Raw genomic sequence first — 27,398 nt, forward strand, 5'->3', positions numbered from 1 at the left:
CCGCTGCTACTTGTACCACTGCTGCCACACCGCTCACATCTGAACCTTCATCTGTGAGAGTCAGCTGGAGCCCTGTGTTCCTCTGAGCTGAGGCTGTCTGTGACTGTCTGAATGTGTGAATGGGATGCCTGAAAGAGATGCTTGCTAAGGAGTGACTGATGAGAACCAGCGCTCCGGTGTGGAGGGTGACCCCCTGTGTCCGTACCACCACTACTCGGGGAGCATTGGACGCCTGGCGTTTCCACGACTACTATAATGGGCTGCAATCTGTGCACTTTACAGAAGCGAGAGGAACACTACAAGCTGCTGTATGAGATTGCACAGGTGAGCAGAGGCACGGCCGACTCTGGCATCGATTGTGTGTGTGTGGTGTTGTTGTTGTTGTTGTTGGTGTGTGTGTGTGTGTGATTCATTATGCGTGCTGTGCAGAGAGCAGTTCAAGGCTGCTGCTGCTGCTGCTGCTGCTGGTGCTGCTTGTTTTTTGGAAAGAGGTTCCAAAACCAAGACAGGAGCCTTGTTGGGAGTGTTTTATGGAGAAGACGGTAAAGGAGATGAGCGAGTGGATTAAGACACAAAATGAAAGTGAGGTGGCAAATTGGAGAGAGGGGCTTCTTACTCGCCAGCAGATGTGTTTTGAGTAATGAGCAGTTGCTTAGAGAGCAGCTTGTGTGCAGCCCATTCATCCTGCTGGAGGAGCTGTGCTGAGGGAGCAAGTTTTTTTTATTATTTTTTTTGTAGAATGCAAGAATCTGAGCAAATGACGAAGATTTCACACGGTATATCTGTGCCAATTACTTGAGAGTCCTTGGAATGGTTTTCAAAATGTGTCCTTGAACACACTTGGTCTGTCATTAAAAGTTTTCTTTCTTTCTGCTTGTGGTGTCACTTTGAGAGAGTTGAGTGTTGTGGTGGCAGATTATTCATGGAGAGCTGAGATCAATATCATTAAGTGCAAGCATAATCTCTCTCCTTGTCTTGCTTTTGTACGACTACTGACGCAACTGCAGGAAAATGTTGTGTTTTTATGAGAAACCCAAGCTCTGCTTTTTCATACACAATTAATTCTGGGTATTTAGTGGGTTAACACTAGGTCTTAGTTAATAGGTCTCATAGACTGAGGGGAAGCATAACAGATAAACAAGTATTCACCTAACCACCTCCAGTCTCCCCATCCGCTCTCTTCCTGTGACAGGCTAATGACTGTGAGGCTCTGTGTCTCCTGGAAGTAGTGGAGTAGTGCCCCCCACCCCCACCCACCACCCCCACCCCTCGGATAGCGCCTGCCTTCACACCACTGTGATCACAGCCTCATTAGCTGTTTTATACAACCATCCTGTGCATTAATTAGACACGGAATGTCTCTCTCTACCCATGTGAAGCGACAGGATGAGACGAAGAAGAAGCAGGGGAGATAAACCTGCCGGGGTTAACCGCTGCCTGTAGCTTTCAGCTCGTGGGCCACTTGAGACGTTGTCAAACTCTGGATGACGGACCGTGCCAGTCAGTTTTTAAACCGCGTGACTGATCGGGGAAAGCTGTGCTGCAAGATTCTTGGAGAAGGTTGCATTCACTAATGATCTGTTTTAATATTAGCAAACAAACAGGATTGTTAAGAGCCCGTGACGGATGAGTAGGCAGCCACCGCAGCCTCAGAAGGACCATAAAAATAGTGCTGTCTTGGTGCTTATCTTGGCTTTTGCGCCTCTCTCCGCACCGGTTGTTAAGAAATAGCGTCGACTCCTTTTCTTGTGGTGTAGCAGAGGGGATCAGTATCCACCATGTGGGCTAGTCTCCAGGGCGCACTCGCTGTTGACAGGAGCTCTCTGGCATGTCTGTCCACCCACTGATATTGTGAGCCAGTTCAGCCAGGAGCTGCAACATCAGCACCTACTTTCTGATCACCGCTGTGGGAGGCAAGGCAGGAAGGATATAGAGCATGGCGGATAAAGACTGGGATGGGAATAGAGAGTAAGCCGTTAAAGATGCAGTTGATAGAGAAAGTGCTAGGAGGGTAAAAGGGAAATTAAGGAAAGGAGCAAACAGGTGAAGGATCATTAATGCAGGCGGAGGGCTGAAGAGGAGGAAAAGGGGGATAAGAGAAGTGGGATTTTTGGCTTTAAAAGATCTTTCACCAACGAAAAAACAACATACCCCTATAGCCAACTACCTCTTCTCACAGTGTTGCACGCACGCATTCATGTCCCCCGAGACTGAAAAAAACAAGCAGTACACCCTCGGCAACAGCCTAGCAAATATTTAAAAAAAACAAAAAAAAACAGCATCACTACTGGTAGAAATGAAGAGGGAGACAGACAGGGAAGAGAGTCTCCTTCAGGAAGTGGCGCTTTTTCCCCTGCAGCTACAGAAGTGTGTCACCGTGTCTTTGTGGTCAGGAGAAGTGTGTTGTGACAGCGGGACCGCTCACCTTTCACAACACCGCCAACCGAATCCTCTCTCTCTCTTACATATCGTCTCATCTGTCTGGCTGGCTCGGCTCCTCCTCGCTCTGTTCTTTATTTTGTCTTTTTGTCCTGCCTGTCTGCTGCAAAGAAACGCACACACCTTGACAAATATATATATATATGTATACACACACACATACTCACACACACTCACTACTCTACTCTTGTGATTATGCAGAGTCGATGAATGTGTGTGTATGCAAATGAGGCAGAAGTGGTTTGCTGGAGTCACAGCGTGACTGACCGGCCTTGCAGCAGGTTGATTCGAGGAGCAGGAGTCAGTCACAGTGGTTGGTTAGACACCTTCCTCCCCTTCCCTTCACACCCAGAAACAATTTTGACACTCTCCCCGTCTGCCTGACCCCAGGAGCTGTGGGAGATTTATGACTAGCTGGCTCCCTCACTCTCTCTCCATTCCCCCTTTCTCTCTGTTCTCACGGCTGCGGGTGTTCTGCATGGATATGTGCCCACCTTTCTCAACTGGCCTGCAAAGCTCGCCTCACAAGGCTGACATTTTTTATTTATTGAATCAGATTTCTTGCCTGGACAAGAGGACACAAGGATTTTCCTGTAGCCTTGTTCTTTTTCTCACTTTCCACAATCCTACTTTTATTTTTATACCCGCGACTGATAATCCCTTGTGCACCTTTGTTTCTTTGTCTTTCTTTCTCTTTTCTTGATTCCTCTGATCTCTCATCTTCTTTGATTACATTTATTTCAGCCTTTGCTCCAGGCTGCTCTCTGCTGGGTTCCACTCGAGCTAACCTTGCAACAATTGCCCTCTGTGCGGCGGAGCAGTAGTAGGAAGCTTTTCCTAATCTTTGGTCAACAAGGATGAAACCTCGTTGAACCTTTTGACCTGAAGTTCAGCAGCTCTTACACCATGGTCAGCCAGACTCTTCACAGCTCGCTTTCTCCACCAGGCTGGAGGCAATTTTTTATTTATTTTTTTGCAGACAATAACATATTGTAGTTGATTCATTCTGTGATCTGGCAGGGCTTTGTGATTCCCATTGTGTCCGTGAGCCCCCCCCTCGTGAGTGTCACACGTTGTTTGTGCACCGCTGAAACCCAGTGATGTGTGGCTTTTTTTGGACTAATTAGCAGGATGGCAGATGTTGATGAGGAGAGCGACACAGTGTAGCTCAGAGTTATGCGGGTAGGATGAGATTTTTGCACTCAAAGTGTGTTGATGCATTAATGTTCGGCAATGTCTTTTGACAAAAGCCCTTTTTTTTTACGATCACAATAAAAGGACATAAACGCACTGCAATAGTTGTCAGGACTCAGCAGTTAGCGATGACGCTAAGCCACTGCTCAGCTACAGTAGCAGACAGCTACTCCTAATGCTGCTGGGTAATGAATTTCATCCTTCACTGTGCAACACAGAGTATAGACCCTCCATATTTCATTATCCTGTTTTGTAATTTTCCAATGAGCCAGGCTTTCTTTTTTGTTACTAGAAGTTTTTAAAGTGGCATAGCCATTTTTATAAGTTTTATTAGACAGGAGCAGACTCACTCTCCGCTGCATTTGAGAAATAAATGGAAAGCGGCTTCCCGGCTCAATGAGGCACAGCGGTCCCTGATAACTTGCTGATGCATATGAATGAGAATGAAGCACCCACAGCACATGCACACGCACACACACACATATGTCTACAGGAAACAAAAACACAGTGAATATTCTAACGATAAAACCAGAAAGCTGTGTTCATGAATTTTCGAGTGTGACAGAGCTCATGAGGCCAACTGTAATGGAATCTGAGAGTTTAGCGATGTCACGTTGAGCGGTGTCACCAGGTTGACAGGACGGGACAGACAGATGTGAAATGAAGCAAATCTGGAATTCATTTGTTCCCGGGGTGAAGGTGATTCCCAGGAGTTTGGTCTTGCTGTGGGCCGTATATTCTTGTCTGTGCAGTAGGACCAGATGTGAAAACCTGTGGACCGGGGAGGGTCTAAGGAGGACACAGCTGACTTGCTGGCGCTTCTGGGACACCACTGGCCATGTGTGTAATGGATACGCATTCAATAAAAAGGTTGAGCAGCTATCACAAGAGCCAGGCGTCCTGAGAAAAGAGTTGGCAAGCTGCACCGGGCTTCATGGATTGTCACATGCAGAAAGCCTGCACCAGAGTCCACATTTGTGTAAGCGAGGGCATTAGTTTTACATGTCATGTATGGAGTTGCAAAGTGGGAGAGGAATTATTTTAGTCAACCAGAGCTTCGAAACGTTTATTTTCTGCACAGACGGTGTGAGTTGACTTACAGTTGGAGCTCTAACAAAGCTTGAATGGTCAAGAAGCTCCCTTGAGAGTTGAATTGCCAAATGCAAATGTATGGCAGTGTTGAGAAAAGTTAAAGGTATAGTACTTGACTGGTTTCACTCCTACTTGTCATTCTGGGCCCTGTTCTGTCTTCTTTATACATCTTTCCCCTGCTTAACATTGTTTTTAATCATGTTTTGTGAAGAACTTTGAGCTGCATCTTTGCATTAAAGGTGAAGTTATTATTATTTATTATCAAAAACAGTCAGCAGTTAAAATCGGTTAACTTTTGTGTTTTTCGATAACTATATAGTGTGGAGTTTTGTTCCCAATTTCAGCAAGAAAGTGTTCTGAAGTTGCCACAGCTCTGACGGGCATCTTCTTCTGTGGCTGATTAGGTGATTGACAAAAAATTAATCAGCTACTTTTGGGTAATTGATTAATTATTCAAAGCCATCCCCCCAAGTAAACACCAAATATCTCTGGTTTCACCTTTTTAGGCTTTTCCTGCTTTTTGTTACTTTATTAGATAGTAAACTGAATCTGATCTGTTGGTTGGTCAAAACAAGACATTTGAGGCACCTTAGGCTTCAGGAAGTTTCGAAATTGAGAAAATAATCTGCACATTCATTAATAATTGTTGCAGGCCTAAGTAGAAATTTACATTGGAGGAAATACTTCAGGAACCAGCAGACCTCCCACTTCGCTGTTCTATAAGTACTCATGCACATGTGATGGCTTTGATGGTACATTAAGGCTGCTGAACCTTACTCTCACCCCCCACCACCTCTTCAGCACTGCGTCCAGACAGTTGTCTACAAATGTTCTCATCCATCTTCTTGTCCCATTATGTTTTTTTGAAGGATGTCCCTCAACCATTAAAATTGATAGCAGTGAAGGAAAGAGGGGGGAGGAGAGGGAAAAAAACGCGCTGCTTGATTGATCTTGTGTCTACCCGGGAAAGATTAGTATGAAATATAATCTGGGTTTTCTGCACCGTATTTTTTCAAGCAATATAAAAGTCTAGATTTTTGAAGCTCTCATTATGTACATGGACAGACAGATGGACAAATGCACACACTCACAAATTCTTTTTGTGCCATGGTAATATAAAGAACCATATTTCTGAGTCAGCCCCATTCCCATCATCATTTCCGATGCTCTTTCTGTGCTTCATCCTACAGCTTCTAAGCAGATGCCCGATCTGTCAGCCAACCGTGTTTGATTACGACACAAATGGATGTCTGTGAGCTTTGCCGCTGTCTGTCTCCGTCTGTCTCTGGGTTTCCAGCGGCTGAAATTCAGATCTGAGTTTGCTGAGATGATCTTTTTTTACTGTTTACAAAAGGAGCTGTATACACCTCCTTACTCTATAGCTCTCATCTCCTAATCTAATGCTATTCCCATACTCCCAACACACAGAGTGGGTTGCATAACTGCCATTAGCTGACTGTATAATTGGAGATTTTATAGTCTAATTTTGTGTGAATTCCGCATTCAATCACTTGACTGCTTCTCTATAATGGATTGCAGTAGTTTGTTTTTAAATGCAATGTTGTTTTAGATAAGGGGAAATGAAGAAGGAAGTAAAAGATCAGATCACACATTTTGGCCCGGAGATGTGCGCTGTTCTCCACAGATACAAATGATGCCACATTTACCACAAGACATGAAGTCAATGGGTTTTATCAGCCAGTTCACTAAATCTCACCATGAAGGAGAAGAGGGGATTTAAGAGGGAGCTGATGAATTGACCTTTTCCTTTTCATCTGTTTCTTATCTCAGTAAGAACCCAGCTGACCTTTTCAGCCACATATCAATCCCCCGCCCCCCCGTCCCCCCACTCGTTTCCTTTACACCTTTCCAATGCAGTGTGAACATAGCTCTTCAAAATTAGTTTTATCTCCCGTATGTGCTTCCGTCTGTACCAATTTCTTTCATCTCAGCTATTGCCAACGAGGAGCCGCACAAACAAACCATGACGTACCATTTTCCCTAAGGAACCAAAGCTTGTTCATCACAGAACAAATTTCTCTACATCTCACTGCTGGGTGTCAGATGTGGAAGTGCTTGTTTGGCTGTTTGCTGTTCTGAGGCGAGGGCTGTGATAGGAAGTTATCATCTAATGTACGTGCAGAGAAACAACAAGAAACCAATTATGGAAGCAAACAAAGTCCTGGAGGTCATTATACTTGTTCACCTTCCCCTTTTTTTTTTTTTTTTTTTCATTTCCATCACCTCATTAATTCATTGGGATAAAAGTAATCTTACTGTGGGTGAGTCTCACTTTGGTGAATGAGGATGACATCAGCGTGGTGTCATCCATGAGTAATACTGAGCCTTGTCTTGGTGCATGTTTTACTTTCACATGCTCGTCGAGATCAAAGGCCGTCAACTTCAATCAGACTTGGAGGAACGACGGAGAAAATGAACTACATGCCTGAGTATCTGCCAATCCCCAGTGAACCTGAGCGTCTATTTAATGAATTGAACCCTGTGTAAGATGACTCAGTTGTTGTGTGGTTGTGTGTGTGCGTGTGTGTGTGTGTGTGTGTGTGTGTGTGTGTGTGAGTGTGTGTGTGTGAGTGTATGTGAAGAGCTGGGAAACGGCATGTTATTGTGGCTTGGGGGATATGAAATGCTTTCTGTCCTAGTCTTTTTATTTGTTATCATATCTCTGCAAGTAAACTAAGGACAAAGGAGGCATATTTTCCTGGCCCTATTGTTATTAGCCATGACTTGTTGCCCTCAGTGTAACTCAGAACATGACATTATGCATTTCAAAGCAGCTTTTTTTTTTTCTTCCCCCCTTTACACACATGCAACTCTGGTGTGTGCGTGCATGACTGTTTATGGAAATATGCGTGTGTGCACAGAATTATTTGTGTCATTGTCTAAATTAGTTTGCATCTGTGCCTGATTGCTGCAAATATGCATGTGTGTGTGTGTGTGTTGTATGTTAATGTGTGTATGTGGTGGGTTTTATGGGATACTTTGGACTGTTTTTGCTATCAGCTTCTGTGTGTGTGTGTGTGTGTGTGTGTGTGTGTATCATGTGTAGAGTGCAAACAGTCCTGACAGCTTGTGCTTTTCACTACAAACACTGGTGAAAACAAAGAACTATGGGATACACACAGGGGGCTGTGCATCTGCATCCAGGGTGCCTCTTAGCTGATTATCTGTGTTTAAGCAGACAGGAGGGCCCTCATTAATTTACTGGCATTCATGAGAACACATCTTCCCCTCTCCCCCCAGTTAGTGGGGAATTTTATGCTGGGAAGGAAAGGAGGAAGGAAGGAAGGGATTTCAGATAGAAAAATATTCTATATATGTAACAGCCATAACAATTATGCAAAAATAATGGACCTCTACAATTCTAAGGCCTTGAAAACTTATTTTTCCCAGACAGCTTCTATCGACTGATGTGATCCTATGTGAAGCTAGAACTGGTCATGTCAGATGGGAGATTTCTGTATTTGCTGTTCGTCTCAGTGATTTGCGGGGGGTTGGGGCTCTGATGGGGAAAAAAATTAATTAAAATTTAACAATCCATGAATTAAAATTTAATACTATGACAGTTGTTGATAGTTGACAGTGGTTATTAATTTTTTTAGCCAGTGTCCCAAAAGTGTTTCTTTTCTCTCTGGAGCTTGCTGACTTTCTTGCGTTTATTTTTCTCTTCTCTCTCAGCCTCCGACAGGCTCATATTCGATAAAACCCCTCCCTCTTGACATTTGGCAACCAATCAGTAAGCAGCTGCTTGGAAAGTGTAGTGAGCTAAGCTACCAGTTACCCTACATTAAATGAAGCTTCACTTCACTGAAGCAACCCCCAGAGAGATGTACGAAGCTAAGCTACACCTCATGACTGGTCAATTCTATCTCAGTGATCAATAACTCAGTGAGGTTCATCTATGTTTTCTTGGCCTCACGTACTGATCCTTAGTTTAATTTCAGACTGCAGCAGAAAGATCAGCTGTGCGTGATTTTCAGAAACGCTTGTCAAAATGTAGCTTGCGTAGACACTCCCGCTCAACTCGATCAATAGGAGCTACGCTACTGAAAAGCTATTTGATTCAGAAAACGGCGACGTTACCACCATGCTACTGAGTAATGCGGTTAAACTAGTAATAGGTTAACGCTACTTTTAGCAATGTTACTGCCCAACAACTGGTAATAAGAAAAAGTTAACCATCAGGCAGGTGCCACTGATCAAACACACAGTCCAGATACAGCAGATGTTTTTCGTGGTAAAACTGAGAATATTTTTTTCTTACTTTAACGTTAAATTGTTGCTTATTTAGTATATAGAATATTTAATGTTATAGAGAACACTTTTCAGAGGGGTACTTAAATAATGTCAATATTTCTCCTTCTTGAAGTCCTCAATTGATAAATACTACGTCTGGCTTAAGATACTCCGGTGATATGGGTGAAATAAGTATCACAATATTAGTAGTAATCTTCCTGAAATCAATATGTATGACAACATTGTTAATGTACAACATCACACTGACATTCAGAACTGTAATTACAGTTTGATTAATTTGGACAACATTGTGTAGAATGAGAATATATGTTGATGTAATCACAATGTGATGTTACTGAAAATCTAATATTGCAAATATTGAATTACATCGAAGTCCTAGCTTCCTCAAACAAACCTGGAAAGATGAACAAAAAGAAATCCTACTTCTCACTTCTCAAAGTGACAGTGACAATAAACATTGTCTTCATTTCGTGAACCAGAGATGTAGAGATGTGCGTTACTGTGGGTGTTTTTCACTGCTGCTGCTGGATGGTGACAAAAACAGGCTCCTCTTTTTCGCTGCTGGTGAAATGAGAGAGGACCTGACAGAAATGCACAAGCTTCTTCTTATCAGTACCACACAATGTGTTCAGCGTCCAGTTCCCCCCTCTCAGCCATAAGGTATCAGCTCCAACATCGCCGCTGACATTTGGAGAAATAGGATGGTGTCAGGGCAGGAGCTGCCTGCGTGATCCATAGCTGATAAAAACAGGTGACAAAGCCCGGAGGTCTTGTGGAAGATGCTTTCAGTGACGGCCCCTTTTCACTCTTTGTCTGTCTTTTACTCTCCCGCTCTCCTTCTCTCACGTCACTCTCACTTTTATACTTTAACCTCTGCTCGAGTCCTCAGAAGGTGTGGATTGTCTGTGACAGGTGTGTGTGTCCGCGTGAGTGTGTGTGCACAAATACTTACTATACGCGCCTGTGTGAGAGGATGAATGATGCCGGCATAGGTCAGGAGATCAGTATGTGTGTGTGTTTGGGGGGCGGAGGGGGGAGGTGGGTGTCAGGGTGACACAAAGCCCCCCCGGGTAAGGCAGCCATGCTGGGCGTCACTCCACAGGTCAGCGGCCACCCCCTGCAGCTCCCATAATAAGCCTGGCCTGACAGCCGTTTGATGGGGAGGGTGACACACACTCACACCTCCCTGCTCCGCAGTTCGCATGGCCAGGCCCTGGGGAGGAAAGCGATAAGAGACTCCATGAATGCGGCCGCTGCAGTTACAGCCACTATCTGACATTCATTCCTGAGGGCTCAAATCCAGAGTAGACTGAAAACACTCGCATCAGGTATTAATAGCCATAGTGCTGTGGCAAGACACCCAGCCTTTAGCTGTGTTTCTTTTTCTTTTCAATAAAGCTTGGGTTTTCTATTTCCAGATTGTGATGCGGCTAAGTGTTTAAGTCCACTTTGGCGAGCGGAGCTGTGGCTTTGTTGTTGCTGCCGCTGTCACACTGACACACTGACACAGTTTCAAAGGCCTTGCTTTTAATGAGCTGCATTTGCAATGAGAGATTCACAATGGCTTTTTAAAAAAACTCCATGAGTGAAATCAATGCCTCATCAATGTAGGGTGAGTTTCAGTTGACACCTCACAGTAAATGTAATTTAATTGGATTGCACAGTCTATTTAAAAGTCCAGTCGCATTAGAATTTCAAGTGAGCGGGTTATGGGTCAATTGATTTTGCAAGAACTGTTTCTTGCGGAAGAGCTTGTTCAATGCCAATCTCCATGTGAGAAATCACATTTGTTGCAGCAGATAGAAAAATGAAAGTGCCATTTTCAAATTCAAGCACACCTCTTCTTTTTTTCCTGTATCAGAACGAGTATGTGAGAGAATGGAAAAATATTTTTGCAACACAACACATTGTTGTGAAACAGCAGCTAGCAGAAGTTCACAGTAGGAAGTAGATGCGATCTTTGTGAGGTTGGAATGGTGACCGCGCTTTCTCCCCCGCAGCACTGCAGTCAACCCAGCACCTCCTACACAACCCAGATCCTCTCACAGTCAGGCCTCCTTTCTCACAGCCTCAACACTCGCAGGCAGACTGACACACTGAGGAGGGGGCCACCTGCCTTATTCAGCTCCCTGTTCTGCAGAAACACAAAGTTACATTCAGAGATTGAGTTGGTAAAAGCTTGGAAATGTGTTGCTTTTCCAACAAGGTATTGTAATTTCATGCATTTGTGTGTAAATCCAAATTTACAATTTGGGATGCAATTTCATGAACAGGTTGATACCTGCCAGAATAATTCATTGTCTTTTGTCAGATGTGTTTATCTCATCACTAGTAGTTTACATTTTTTGACAGACGCATGAAACCACACTGTGGTGTTATTTTTAAAAATCTTTGGGTCAAAACTGACCAGGACCCACAGTTGAAGACCCACCCCTTCCTGGGAGCTCCAATCAAAGGCCATCGTGGCCCATTCAAAGTTTGATTTGTTCTTAATCTGGCCTTTCAGTTGGACCAATATACCCTCCACTGTGAGAAGATAGCAGTTCATAATGAACATTCTTTACCAAGTGAAGAGAATTGTCGGGTCTGTTCACAAGTGAGTGTATGATGTCATGATGAAGGTTTTGCACTGGACTGTTGAGGTGAAGAGGAAACTCAGTTTAAAGGTGAAACTCTCAATTCCACTCGATTCCTCTGTGGGTGGTTTGGCTCCTTCTTAGTGACTGGGTAAGGAACTTGGATATACAAAGACAGCTTGGAAAAGACCCCCGGATCACTTGCATTTAAAGGAATCAGTTATGGCGGTTCAAGCATCTCACCTGGAAGCCCACCCGAAAAGCCGTTGCTCTGGAAGTATTCCAGGCACGTCCATCTGGGTGGAGAAAGCAACCAGCCCCAGTACATACCGAAGGTTTTTTTTATACCCTGTCTGGCTTGGGAACAACTCAAGTTCTGTCAGAAAGAGCTACAGGATGGGACTGCAGAGAGGCATGTCTCGCCACCACGACCCAGACCTGGAAGCGGTGGAGAATGGATGGATGTACAAGCTGACATTTATACTTTACACTGCGATGCACTTGAACTCAAAGACATTTTTGACATGTATAAGACCCCCTCTGATGAAAATCAAGTTTCTAACCTTGCTTACATGTCCATATAATGTTTTTATATAATACAAGACATATCATAAATGAAATAAACAGTCAACACCATGACTGAGTATGTCAACCTTAGTTTCATTAAAACAGAATCAGACAGCCAGGGATTGTCAAATACCTAAGGAACCAATCCTGTCAACTTGTGGGAACAGGAGGAGCTAAGCTAACAAACAAGAGAAACAAATAAAAGATGCTAACTACGCTAACCTCTCTGATATGCGAGTTGCAGATTTTGGTCACAACAGACTCCTCATCTGAGTCTGGGTCTTGATATGCAGTGCTCTGTCACCTGTCAACCTAGTGCAAGCAGCGATGCTGGGCAGGGCACAAGGCCTGATCCAGATTTGTCAATGAGGAATTAAGAGTAGATGCGCTTCCACTCTTAGTCTTTTTTTTTTTGTGTCACTTTTTATGATGGAAAACCATTTTAAAACAAAAATATTAATCATAGCAGAATATTTTTACATAGTTAAAAACATGTCTGAAGAGGAACTTTAAAAGAATCACAACTATGGCTTTCAATTTGCAAAAGTCTAACTGCAGATAAACTTTATATGGATCTCAGTGGATGTGCAGACTCTTCGTCAGTCTGACTGTCCTGTGGGGTGAATGGTGTGTGTGAGAGAGAGAGAGAGCGACAGAGACCGGATAATGTCAGGGGAATGCTGAGTGGTAGTCCATTAGTGTCACTGGCTCATCACCAGCTCTTGAGTGTCATCGGTCCATGTCAGTTTCTCCCCATCGCTTGTCAAATGTGAAGTGGGAGTGGTTGCCGTCATCACACAGACGTGCTGCGATACGCTTCTGAAAAAATAAAAAAATAAATAACAGACAGTGACTGTTCAGTGCCAGAAGAGCACACTGAATCCTCAAAGCTTCAGCTCAGCAGCAAATGATGCTTTATTCAACCATGAACAAGCTTTGTGACATATGTTATTTATATACTGTATACAGTTGCATAAAAGGTCTGATATTGACTTGAAATTGCCACCATTTTTATCATAGTAACAGTTAAACAAAGTGAATTTGATCTGAAAACAGTGTTTTCCTCAGAGGCGTGCCTCAGAACTGAAGCAGCTTGAGGGAATAGCACACAAGTAATCAATACAGGAATGTCTGTTTTTAGACACTGAGTGCTTTTTAGACTGTTTGAGAATTAATCAATAGCAGAATATGTTTTGAGATAGACAGAAAAGGGGGTAGGGGGGTGGGATGAGGATGGGCAACCTCCTCCACCGGAGGGCTGCTATTCATCAGGGAACTGACAGACTACTGTTTAAAAAAAAAAAAAAAAAAACAGGACATAGAGCAAGGAGTTAGCTCCCACTTGACACCTCTGTTTGTTCAAGTGTCTGTATGGTCTGTATAGGCTTATGCAAGTGTGTGTGTGTGTGTGTGTCTTTGCGCAGGAAAACATCATATCATGCTTTTTCCGCTCTCCACTAGATTTCCCTGCTCTTTTTTTTGTGGGGGGGGGGGGTGTATTTCAGGAAACACAGAGTCTGGAAATATCCTAGTTGCTTGGGGAAAATCTATCACACTTACTTGTTCTTTGTGCAGGAATGAATTTGGCAGTCACACAACTGAGGGAGTTCCATTTTCCTCTCTGTCTTTGTCTGACAAGTCTGCAGCCCACACCTCAGTGACGGCCCCAGGTGAATCTAAAATATATAGGCTCGTCTCATGCCTGAAAATGGCCACTCAAGGCTGAAGCCTACAGCAGAAGAGAAGTCCTTTTGTTTCATACATGAAACCTCATTGAATACAGATGTGATTTACTGAAAGCAATCAAAGCAACAAAAATATATTTGTACTGAAAGCAGGCTATATAAATGTTTAATATTAATACACAGTGGTGTCTGGGATAAAGCTGGAATTTATTCTCAGAATGCAGGTCGCTTGAGCTGTAAATCAAAGCCAGTAGTGGGACTGGCGTTCATGTTCAGCCATTTTATTGAACGAACCTGGGATGCATTGTGACAGCCAACCATCTGTATGATTGTAACACATGGATTGTACCTGGGTCTTAGAGTAAGACGCTTAAGGTGACTTTAAATTTAGAAATGTTGGAGAGGAAGAGGAGTTTTACAAATCCTGGCTGTAGCATGTCTTAGCAAACTTGCTAAAGCAGTGTATTTATTAATGAATACTATATCTGCTGGTTGAACAGGTAGGTTCATTTGCAAGTCAATTATAGTCACTTCCTCTGTTTAATATATTAACTGGTATGTCCTAAAAACCATTAGCTGAAAGACAGACCATGACTGTATGCTGGTTTCAGCAAATCAGCTGCACTGTCCTTCGTAAAGGATCATAATAAGTACAGTTTCACATTTTGCCAAATACATTAGATTAGAGGTAAGATACCACTCTCTACTTAAAAGCCACAGAACTTTAGGTTACACATTTTATCTTGTTTAATTACGCCATGCACAAAAAGAAATGTGAAGAAGGTGAGGAAATAAATAGTTCAGCTCTTTGTAACTTTGAAACGCACAGTATTTGACTTTGACTTTTACATTTCGTCTCCTATCAACAATCAGCATTTTTTAACCATGACAGCCATCTTCCCCTGACATAAGCCAAGTCTTTTTAGTGTGTGTAGAATGTAATCGTAGCCACACTTTAAATATAAAGGGAGCAGTTTTAGAAAACTCGACAATAAAGCCAATCAATATGGGTCGTTTCGAGTTGCCAAGGAGGCAAAATTGTTACCAGTGCATCTTTGTAGACATCATACATATTTGTTTTCAATTCATGTGCGAACCTAAATTAAATGGAGCCATCATAAATGAATGTTAATGGTTAGATCTGTGTTTCCCTGCAATGACAAGTCAAACTATCTGCTGATCCTAAACATACATCTTTTGTGACAAGGCACTTAACCAGTTTGGGGGGGGGGGGCTCTATGCTGAGCATCCTACTGTCTTCACATGGACCCTATTTCTGTGCCCACTGAGCTGTTCTCCTCCTGCGCTAAATGTTGCTGCAGAAAATGTAATGCGTCAAACAGTGAGAGAGGGAAACCCCAAAGTGCCAGATGTGCGAAGGCTTTAACAGGTTGCCCTGCTGCTGCTTGGGACCAATTAGCATTTGTCATGACCAACTTCCACCCCGCCACCAGTTTGTATGTTTTGAACACAGATTTCGTTTTCATCTGCAATATGGTTCATATTTTATTAGCTTCACTAATTGTCTCCATCCACAGGCCTGCTGCGCCTGTTTCCAAGTCATGGAATTGTTATCAGAAAATCACAGTGGAACAGACGCTTTGCTCCCAAGCAGTTGCGCTCATCTAATTATAAAACACTAGGTAAATGTTGAGCAGATGCCCTCCGCCAATACCCACCCCCCACCCCCCCCAGCCCCACCCCGCCTCTGCCTTCCAATTGAGAGAGCCATTTGGTCTCATTCTAGTGTTACATTGGCTCCACATGGAGTGACGATCCTTGCCAAGTGGCTGCCATGGTATAAATGAACCTAATCGCTCGCCAACTCGACACACCGTCCGGCAGGCGAGAACAAAAGAAGAACTTCCACTTCAGCTAAAGTGGCGTGCCGTACCCCGCTGTGGTGCCTGACTTCTCAGTCTCAGCCTTCCACTGCTTGTGGTGTCTAGTTTTGGAGCTGGTGTCTGCAGCGAGCGTGATGGTGTCACAGGATGCCGGTCCACCACCTTCTCATGACTAATAGCTTCAGTGTCCTTGCGCCTTACACTTGGCAGGGCTATGCCACAATTAGGCATCTGTTCATGGTGGGAGAAAAATAAGAGAATAGACAATAGGGAAGAGGGGGGAGACATTTACCAGTTAATGGAGAAACCTGTGACCTGGATGTTGAATCAAATCTGTCAGCAGCCAAAAACAGCCTCCAGTGCTTAAAGTGGCTTTGTTGCTTTTTAGACTTTGTCTGCTGCACATGTTGCGGTCCTTGAATTTTCTATAATCTTGTTTCATGTTATTAATCTTTTTCCAGCGTTGTTTTCTCATGTGGTTCAAGTGATCTGATTCCATCTCACCTCTTTTCCCAAATGCTTATTATGACTTGGTTGTCATTTGTTGTCCATATTCCAGGTGCTTCTCTTGATAAAATAACACTTGCTGTTGCAGACGCGGTAGAAGTTCGCACCTTTGCTCAGTCGGTTATGATGAAAAGCAACACTAGCGGCGCCTAAACATATCTGGAAGTTTGACAGAGTATGAATTTCAAAGTAGCGCCAGAATTGAATTCTAGGAGCGTCTAGCCAAAGTCTGCAGAGAACAATAGAACAATGGAAATAAAAGCAGAGCCCACAAAGATGGTTACATGATACCATTCATAAAGTTCCTATGGTGGAAAAGTGAGGTTTTGGACATCATGCTGTGCTCCTCCTCCTCCTCCTCCTCCTCCAGCGTTCACATCCTTCTCCTGGCTTCATTACCCCTCATACCACGTACTCTGTGCTGGGGAGGCAGAGCAGCTGTCATTTCTGTCTGGCAGGAGTGTCTCTCCTCTCCACCACAGCCACAAGTGACCTGTTCCTGTTTCCGAGCCAGGACAGATGACAACCCCTCTGCAGCCTGTTTGGTCCAGGTGTGGGCTCTGGGTATAACCTTCAATGGGATCCAAACCATGGCTGTGATTGCACATAATAGCCAATTAAATTTTAATCTTGGCCTCACAGTTGTAGTGATAAAGCCTTTGTATGCAGGTAGGGTGTGTGTGTGCATACTTCAGCCACATGCGTGTGCACACGGAGCATCCGTTACACAGTCAGACTATAAATCTGCCTTGGAATTAACCAGTGAGCAGAGGCTGATTGCTGCAGCGGTCCCCTCGCGCTCTCAGGAATGAGAATAAATGAGCGGACGCTGGCATGAACAATCCTTTATTACACCCATTAGCCAGAGGAGCCCCAGCCTTATGAAACCGGGGACACCAAACATGCAGCACAGTCGTCACATACGTGGCCTACTTATGGTTCCCATGACAGTGTGAAGACCCCCCTGCCCCAACCATCACCACCACCACCTCACACGCATACCATTACCACATTACCAGCCTCCCCTCAGTCTCCCATCCGTTTTTACACAATCAGGGGATGCATCATCTGCGTACTCCTTGTAATGTCAAAATATTTCTGAAGTGCCAGCTAATAAGCGCGGCTCTGGAGTGCCTCCACCAGCTCAATATGTTCATCAACACATTTTTTTTTTTTTTTTTTTTTGGGGAGAAACTTCCAATAGAAGAAAGAATCATTAATCAGGAAGTTTGCTGCGTTTTGCCTGTAAATCATTCCACTCATTCCTGGATGCGCTCTTCAAACAACAGCAGCGCCAGGTGTTCTTAATCAAGATTGGTTTGTTTGCTTGTTTTTTGCATACATTATGATTGCCAGGTGGACTACTTTTTCATTAATGTATTCTCCATCAAGAGCACAGTAATGTTACAGCTCATTTACTGTGCAAAGCTTCAGGTCATATAAACATGTTTTGACAGGTGTTTCATTACACTCAGAACAGACCGGCTGACACTGTTGTAGTTTCTATTAGAGGTTACCTAATCCCTGCTGATAGACAGCAACGTAGGGTCTCGCTGGTCTTTGCTTTGTATGAAGTATTCTCCTGTGTCATTGGAAATGTATAGACAGCAGTTGTCCTGTAGCGCGCTAACGACATTTAATTGATGTTAATACTGTCTTGTGCTTGTCACAGTGTTTTAAGGTCCTGTTCGCTAACAAGAGTCGAAACCTAATGAACTGGTCCAGTTTTTAAGTGTGACAAAATTTTTAAACTGTAAACCAGTTGTTTAATGTCAAACCTTAGAAAAGCTTAAAACTAAGGATCTGTCGGCCAATCAGAGCAATAAACCAGCGAAGATTTGGTAAATACAACAAAACAAGAACTACCCCTTTTTTTTAAATTAGGAGGCCTAAATTTGAATCTTAATCTTTCTGCAAAGCATTAACTAGGTCAGTGTCAGGGTTTCAGATCCTCCCCTGTATCTCACGTTGATGTACACACGTACTGTATTTTTCATTAAGTATACAGTAGCTCTTCTGAGTGTCATTTATGTTTCCACTGTTCCAACTGTGTAATCAGGTCACAGTGGGAAGCGCCGAATTGCTTCCAATTTCCTCTCCCTTCCCTTTGTTTATTGACTCGGGGACCTGACGGAGGAGTGAGACTCGAGTGGGATGAGAGGAAAAACCACATACATCCACTCGCCTAACCGCTTGCTGGCACTTTTGCTGTGCCACGAACACCACCGTGGGGAGCCTTGGAGTAGATTGATTACACTTGTGATCACTCTTCTAAGATAATGTCCTTCCTTTTAATCATGCATTGTGCCTGTGCTCTTTACAAGGATAAGATTATCATCAGCAACTTCATCACCGTCTCATCGTAAATGCTGTCCTAATTGGACAGCTCTGCTTTTCATTGGAAGTTTTGATCTTATTTGCTGCTGTGTGTCCTTCAGCTGGTAGCACTTTAGGGATTGTCTGCTTTTCTTTTTTATCCGTCATCTGGTCTGTGCGCTGTCGTCTCTTTCACGCGGAGAAGTCAAACGTGTCGTCTTCGCTTTGTGAGAGCTACATTTAGAGATTTTTACTGCTTGACTGTTGATTCAGCTGCCAGATAACCATAATTACTCTACTTCTGAAACTGCTCTTTGTGAAATCACAGAGTTGTCAGTATTTGCAGTATGTTAGCTTGATCCCTGAGGTGTTGAGCTTTGCGGAGCGCTCTGAAGTCAGTAACCTCAATATTTACTCATTGGGCACCGGAGAGGCCTTGTAATCCTGCGACTCCATAAACCTGACATTTCATCAAGAAGAACACCAGTTATTTACCTGCCACACCTCCACTCAGCGTTGCCTGCTCTGAAACGTTTTTAGTGTTTGAATTAAGATTTGAAGATGAGTATGTTGCAAAGAAAGCTGTAATGAGTTCAGTCCTCGCAGCCCCAGGCTATCATCTGTTACGCTGTCCTTTTGTTCACTTTGACGTTGGCAGAATTGACCAAACCCGCTCGCTGAGGCAGTCGTTGATTTTACCCGTCCGCTCTCTTGTCATGTCCTTTTGTGGTGGTTGACATTTGTGATGGGACACTAATTACTCCATTTGCCTCCGAGGAAAGTGTTAAAAACGGCAGCCTCAGGCACAAGAGACCTGCAATCACACACATTATATGCAAAATGAATGCTTTCTGCAGCAGGTACCGTGGACAAGAACTGGAAACACCTCGTAGATGTTTATTTTCTCCTTCCATTCTTGTCTCACTTCTCTTTATTTCCTTGCCATTTTCCTCCTTTCCTTCCTTCCTTGACACCCCACCTAAGCTGGCTCCCAGTTAATGGCTAACAGGCAGATCAGTGGCCAACCGCAGGGGTCCTGACTGACCTTTCAAACCCTCCCAGTTTATTATTTGCACTGTCAAAGCTCCACGTGCCACCGTCTGACCTCCACTCTCAGCGACCGTGCCACAGCCTCACAGACAAAGAGCCAGTTGGAGAGGGGAGGGACGGGGAAGTCGGACATGACGCCTTTGTTGTGATCACGAGTGTGTCTGGAATTATGTAAATAGTGCTTATCCAGTGTTAATTGCCTCTGCTGCTAGGATGAGCATATTAAATGTGAAGGAAACAATTTGCCACTTTCAAAGTCTCCCCAGGCCACCATGAATAAGACCGTGCCTGGTATTCAGTGGCACTGCTAGTGCCATCTGCTACCTGTGTCATCTCATCTGCACTCTAAAACTTTATGGGAAATAACAGATAATAAAGGATAAATCTGCTTCATTTCAACTTGGGTGTTATTTTTCTAGTTTTTGCCGTTATTTGTCTCTGTAATAAGAACATTGTACTTACAAGTTAACTGCTGGGATGCGGGAATGTGGTGATAGTTGTATACACACACAGTTTGCCTGTGTAATAAGGGATCATTACTGACATGTCAGGTGCTACCACCTTCTGTTTTACCTTTGAATAAAATGGTCAAGGGAGTAGTTAGTCATTTTCGGAAATACACCTTTTAGCTTTCTTGCTGAGAGTTAGATACCACTCATATCTGTACACTAAATATGAGGCTATAGCTAGCAGTCATTTAGCTTAGCTTAGCATTAGTACTTGAAACAGGGGGAAACAGTCTCTCTGGTTCTGTTAAAGCTAATTAAAATGGCCTACTAGCTCCTCTGCAGCTCACTAATTAACATGTCACATCTTGTTTGTTTAATCTGTATAAAAATCGAAGTGTAAAAATAACACTTTGTTGTGATGCATGTGACTGTGTGCCTAACTATTTCTTTGCAGGATCAGTGTTGCTGCATTATCACATGTTAACTATTGCTTTGGGGAGTGCAGTGTTATCATAATTAATAGAAATGATGACCAAAACTAAAACCTAAGTTGTAATAAACTGGAATGTTACATTAACATTTCCATTTGCTCCATTTTTCGTTCAGTAAGTACATCAGTACACGAGAAAACAACAGACATGGCCCACAGACAAGGTGACAAAGTGAGAGAAGGGCAGTGGTTGTACTTGTCCATGTTTTGGTTTGTAATTTTGTGCATTTTTAATGTTGAAAATCCTCCTGCTAGACACCCTCATGTGTCATACATCCTTTCTGGCTCGCTCTCAGCACATAAAGAGGTGTTCCATGACAGCACCCACTTTATTTTCTTCAGTCAGCATATGGATGGCACCATTACTCCTTACAACCTCTTTTCACGCCAGCCAGGCCATTTTGCTGATCTGCGCAGCACGTAGCATCATCCAGCTACTCCCCATCTCCCGCTCCTCTCCCGTCCCCCAAACCAATTACCAGTTATCACCGAGGAGGAGGCCGTTCATCCATTAGTTATTCATCCACCCAAGTGCCGCTTTTACTTTAATTCGATTTCTCCCTCCATTTTACATTAAAACTCACTCCAAGATGGCAAGATCTTAAAGTTAAGCACAGAGATTAACTGTGCATCTCTAAATCTCTTTAACAAATATACCCTGCATGTACCATTAACCTTGAACAAGCTGATTAACTTAGCACTGCATTTCTCTCACCAGTCCCAAATCATATTTAGAATCCACCGCAGAATTTTATAATCCAGCCAAAATAGGATAGTACAATTATCTGGCATTCAGCTGTAATGTGTTAGTGATGAAGATGGAATGCCATATTGATCTAATTTCATGGGAAAGTGATCATAAGCAGAACAAGAGGATGGCGTGGATATTATTACCCAGCACATCTGACAAATAGGGCCAAGTACAATGAGAAATCAGATGAAATGTTTACTCAACAATCATTCATTTACAGCTGTGTGTGTGTGTATGTGTGTGCGTGTCTCTATATCTGCCTTATATGTGTACAAGCTTGTGTCTCGGTCGTGGTGTGGGTAATGGCTAGTTGCCTGCTAAACCTGGAAAAGCTGTTTCAGGTCTCAGCAGCAGCATTTCATATAATGCAAGGACAGTAACCTACAATCGGTGTGGGGAAAGTTACTTGAAAAATGTGATTAATTACTCACTGAAAAACTAATTACACATTAGTCACAACTCAACGGCAAAAGGAATTAGTTGCTTTGCTCGTTACATTACTTTCATTACTCAACCCAGCAACATTAAAGGTGCCTTTCAACAACTCCAGAGTCTCCACCCACACATGTCACATGTTCTGTATTTCACATGTGTAGAAATAGAAAATGACACATCATAATTTAACAAGCACCCACCTACGTTTTGCATGTATCTACTGACTGTCAACAGCTAGCTCAATGTTAAATCCCAGTCACAGCACAGAGCTCTCTACAAATACCAATCTCATGGTGAAGCCCTTAAACACACCGTCCAACTGTAGACAAAACCAGGTTATTCCTGAGTGTAGGCTAACTTAGCAAACCGGCTAATGATGAACACACAACATGTAATTAAGAAAACTTTACTGGGAGGTTTAATTCTAATCTTATGCATGTTCTAAACAAATCTCTTCACTGAGCACACAGAGGCCAGACAGCGCAGTCGACTCAAACGGTTGGTGTAATGGAGGATTGATGTATCCGTAATGTCATCACTGAATTTCAAATTGTAATTGCTTACAGTATAGGTTACTTAAAAAGTTATCATATTGTTGAAAGGCGTTAATAAATAATAGTCTTACTTACTGCCCTCAACGCAGCAGACAAGGACAAGTGTAAAGGAGAAAGTGGGAGGGATGGTGGCGGTAGTAGATGGTGACACTACAATATCCACGCATGAGCTGCACCTACTTCCACCTACTCTGCTACTTCACAGATTTGACATTGAGTGTTGGGTAAAGATCTCTTCTCCCCGTGTCCTTTTTATAACAGTTGCCCTTGCACTGAGCGATTACGCCAAGAGATTGGATAATAAATGCATGTAACAAGGCAGACGATGAATTTTAGGGCGGATTGAAAAGGAGGTGATACACTTTGAAGGAGTTGCGCAATAAAGGGAGTACTCCACACAAGATTGGTGCTCAGAGAGGAAAATAGGCAGAATTCATCAAATGTTCTGCAGGCATAAAACCTCAGCAGCGGTGTGTAGGGCCTTTAATGTGAAAAATAGCCCAGGGGCCTTGTGCAGTGTGTTTTATGTGGTTGGAGGGGTTAAAGGAGCCCTATACATGAGTTCATGTAGAGATGTTGAAGGGATTGTCAGATTTCCCCAGTGGCATCCTCCCTCTCTCTCTCTCTCTCTCTCTCTCTCTCTCTCTCCCTCTCCCTCTCCTTCCTGTCACTGGAGTATTGCTTGAGTCGCTCAGACAGTAGCGCTGACTGTCTGGGAGTGATTTATGCAGTCATAAGGGCTGTAGTGTAGCGGACCTTGGCCCGTATTTTATTCTGTCACTTATTATTGAAATGAGACATTTGGGTGTTAAAAGGAACCCATATCCTTCCAGCATTTGGAATTACCTCAGGGAGTATTTAATTCCACTTCTCGACTGAATGTTTGCATTCTCACTTGTATATAGTTTTTTTATTTATGAAAATGCAAATTGAATTTCAAATGTTGAAAGACGGAATTGCAACACAGATGATGTCAGAGCTGCAGTGTGGCGGATGCTGATCATTTCCTTGGAGCTGTAGAACAGGTAGACTGCAGCAGTCAGTCAGCGGTGAGCAGCGCTCCTGTCTCACTGTCCATCACTCTCCTGTTTTTACTGTCTCTATAGTTGAGAAAAACAACAAACAATAGAATAACGAAGGGGGAGGATTTATTTTTGCCACTCAGGGTCCTGGACCAGTTTATTTTCTATGTAGACAATGGCACGCATTCTGTCAACTCTGTACTGTATCTCTGTCTCACTGATAAAAGCATAAAATTCCCCCCGAAACCTACGACTTCCAAGAAGCATTTTGACATGAAACATCTAATCATGGATGTAAAATTCAGTTGCGTCTGCAGGGACTTAATGGGAAACAGAATTTTGAGAATTATGTTTGTTTTCTTTCTTGACAAGAGTTAGATGTGAGAATACGGGCGCCGCTCTCCTCTCTGTACTCATGAAACATGAAGTACCACCAGCTGCCAATTACTATATGTCAGCATAAAGAATGGAAACAGGGAGAAACCACTAGCCTGGCCCTGTTCAAATGTAACAATATCCACCTAGCAGCACCTTCAAAGTTCATTAACACTTTACATCTGGTTGAAAGTGCAAATAAACCAAAGAGTTAAAGCAGCAAGTTGCAGTTTTACATTATCTGTGAGACTTCTTTGTTTCTGTTTTGAGACACATTGTTAATATAATTAAGGGAAAAACTTTACAGTGGGGAAAAATATTAGTGCCCCCCCACACACACACACACATACACAAACACTTCCCAACACTAATTGTCCAAGCTGTGTGAGAAGCTTATTCACACAATGTCTGGTCATGTCTCATCACAGAGTGTTAGAAAAGTATTTTCTATTCTATGATCACTCAGTTTTGATGCTTGCCCAGTGGCACTGGTCCCTCTTCTATCAACAGACCTCAGCTCTAGTGGCCATGCTTCCTTTGTTCCCCCTCTACTGTACCTCCACCTAATCCAGCTCTGTCACCATCCTCAGTCTCCTCCAACTTATCTGAGCTGACTGGACCCTAACGCCGAAGGATCATGTTGTCTTTTCCCAAAAGATGAGAAGATGAACCAGGCGTGTAATCACCGCCTGTAACAGCTACACCCCCGAGGCTAGGTGACCTACATGTTACACCTTCTCCATCTGCCTGCATACACTTAACACCTCACACACTGCCACTCAAACCAGCAGGTGATGGCACACAGGAGATGTAGACTGTGTGCAACAGAAGCTTACTGCATGTACAGATGTTAAGCACAACAACCCCAAGGTTAGACACACTGGTTAAATATGAGCATCCGATGCTCTTTCTACTGTTACTTCTGCTGAAAGCCTTGTTTACATGTCCCTGTAGCTGAAGTAGAAGCAACGACCTTGCTTCATTCAAATCGCCACATTTTCCTGCTCAATCAGGATATGAGTGAAGGCCGATGCTTTATCCTTGTGCACAGCATAAACTCTAGAACACTGAAAACAACAACATTTCATTAAGATTCAAAGTGCTACATGCAAGTCATAAAGCAATGTGTGCAGTTAATTCTAAAGCATAAAAAAGCTAATGGACTATTAGAGTCTACTGCCTGAGGCTGCCTTTTCTCCTTGTAGAAGAGGTACATCAATCACTATCAGTAATCCCCTGCAAGCTGCCGGCAGTGTCTTTGCCTCCCGCCACAGACACGGCCCCTCAGCAGACGCAGCATCACATGTGGCTGGAGTTGACGTCTTAACAGATAAACTGGCCCCACTTTACTACCACTGTCAGTACATTCTGCCCTCGGTCTTCGGAGATATTGATGGGAGGCAGCAGTCGATGAGACAATAGCACTGACAGAGGAGAAGCCTGAGGAGTCCAGCTAAGCTGCTGCATGTTTGTACTTTCTTTGCTCGTCCTCGTACCTGGAGGATAAACGATAAGATGGGACACAGATGAGAGAACCTTGGAGATTTTGCTTTGCTGTAGGCTCACAGTTGTAAAACGCAGCGACTTTTCGCTGAAGTTTTCAAGTAAGTCTGTTTGTTTGCTGGAAATGGCTCAGAACAGCTTAAAGTGACGTGAGATATTTACTGAAGTGGAGAGTTAATGCACAGCTGCGTCACAAGAACACAATTTCTGAATGTCTTTGTCAATATGGGATTCTGCCACAGAGAAAATGAAGGAAAAAAGGAAGAGGTTTCATCCTTTCGTTACACTCCACTAAGCAGGTTTACTCCGTTTGTTGTGAGAAAGCCGGTGGTTGTCACAGGGGCTTTGAATGAAAGCACATTTCTCCTCTGGCTACAGCTGCGGCATATCCATGTGCAAACAGTCAGCAGATGCGTCTTGGTCCAGCTACTCCATCCCGGCGCCCATTTCCTTCCAACTTCACATTTACCTGATCATCTCCTGGCCCAATTGTCTAACAAATGATCTCTCATGAATAAACAGCATTGTTTTGTTCCAGACCAATAAGACAATTCATGTTGACTCAGTGCATATGGAGCCGTTTTGGCCATGACGTGCGTGCTGATCTGCCTTGGACTCGATAAACACTGCAGCTGCTAAATAATTTGTTGCAAACAGATTTTGTTTACCAGCATGTGTTTATGAGTGAATATGTATTTGCATACTCTCCATGCACACTTGAAGAGGATGGTTTATGCTAGTATAACTACACTGAAATATGTGTGATCAAACTTTAAGTGGCTACAGCTTGTTCTGAGTGGAGGCAGTGAAATTATGTTTGATTTTGTCAAGTTTAAAGCTATTTAGGAAATTAGCCAATTTGAAAAAAAAAAAAAAATAGAATTCACAGTAAAATTTCACTGTAAAAAGTCACCTTCATCATGCCAGCTTATAATACACTTTGCAGAGAGTAAAGCTGTTGCAAGACATCTCAAGGACTGTGCTGAAGGCAGATCTTCACTGTGAGAATATCTGGGAAGCTCCAGCCAGGCTTATAGAAACCCCTTCCCATCTGTCAGACCACACAACTAGCTGAAGCAGTGTGTTTAGCTGGATAGACATCAGCCAAAGGGACACAAAAGGGATGGCAAAGTCCCCCATGCGGGAGTTAAGGCTACTTAATATTCCTGTGCTGATTGAGAATTAATTGTTCCATCTGGCTCTCATGAAAACTAGCGATGAGAATGGAAAAACAACACTCCCTCCTCTTTTCCTGACGTGTTTCCTCTTGTTTCGTTATGGTCATGGAGTGTTGCTAGCAAAGCGGTGAGGGTTGGAGGAGGAGGAGCTTGGGCTGGACAGGCTGTACCAGAGGGAGAGCTGGGAAATTTGATCATTTTTCTCGGGGACTGTCATACGCCATAGGCTGCCTCATTTGTCTGCTCCAACTCCTTTGTCTCCACCAGGCTCCCTGTTCCAGGATTAGGCTGCGGAGCAGGAGACAAGCAGGAAAATAAGGCAGAGGGAGAGAGAGAGAGAGGGAGAGAGAGAGAGAGAGACAGAGAGAGAGAGAGAGAGTTAAAGGTACTATATGAGCTAATTATTACAGTGCTCCATGTTTCTTTAATACAGTACTTAAAGTCTAATGTACATGCTGCAGTATGTAATAACTGCTGACTGGCCAAAAACCAATGAAAGCAGGTGTGAGGGGAAGCTGCAAATTGCCCTGCAGTTCCACAGAAGTGGTGTTGACCCAGTTTATCTCCCACTCAGGTGATTAATGCAACATCGCTGCAAACAAAGGTCACATCAGGAGGCAGGGGAACAGGCCAGAGCACAACAAGAGCTAAGGGAGTTATATATGGCTATTGTTATGGCTGAGAAAATAAGTTATTTGTTGTTTTGTAGGGCATCACTCAGTCTCTGGAGACACACACACACACACACACACACACACACACAGGAATGAACCAGGAATGAGAGTAACACACTATTATGAGGCAATAACATTATTACATTATAAATATTTTTTATATTTTCTGGCAGCAGGTAATGATGTTAGCTATGTGGAAGTCTCTTAAATTGGAAGAATAAATTAAAGGGGCCCCTCCACTGATTTCAGATCAATTTACTTAATAGTTGTTCAATGTCTTCTGGGGCTCTTCTGGAGGGAGCTTTATACACTTAGAAAATATAACCCCTCATGATGTCATCGGGGGTGGGGGTTTGTCTCAGAGGCTATTACAGGAGTGTAGGATCCAGTGTTGTTTGAGCTTGGAGTCTATTCTCTGCCTC

At 43.4% G+C, this 27,398-nt stretch overlaps 1 protein-coding gene across 1 annotated transcript in view; it reads left to right on the plus strand.

Moving 5' to 3' along the window:
- The first annotated feature begins 255 nt into the window (after nt 1-255).
- LOC111229677 (PDZ domain-containing RING finger protein 4-like) overlaps nt 256-27,398 on the plus strand; it is a 48,807-nt gene continuing 21,664 nt past the window's right edge. Inside the window, exon 1 of the mRNA XM_022756100.1 lies at nt 256-324. Within this exon, the coding sequence (XP_022611821.1) occupies nt 256-324 (69 nt within the window). The remainder of the gene's footprint in view (nt 325-27,398) is intronic.

Source organism: Seriola dumerili, unplaced genomic scaffold, assembly GCF_002260705.1.
Source record: "Seriola dumerili isolate Sdu_G_001 unplaced genomic scaffold, Sdu_1.0 BDQW01000242.1, whole genome shotgun sequence".
NCBI classification, from domain to species: Eukaryota; Metazoa; Chordata; class Actinopteri; order Carangiformes; family Carangidae; genus Seriola; species Seriola dumerili.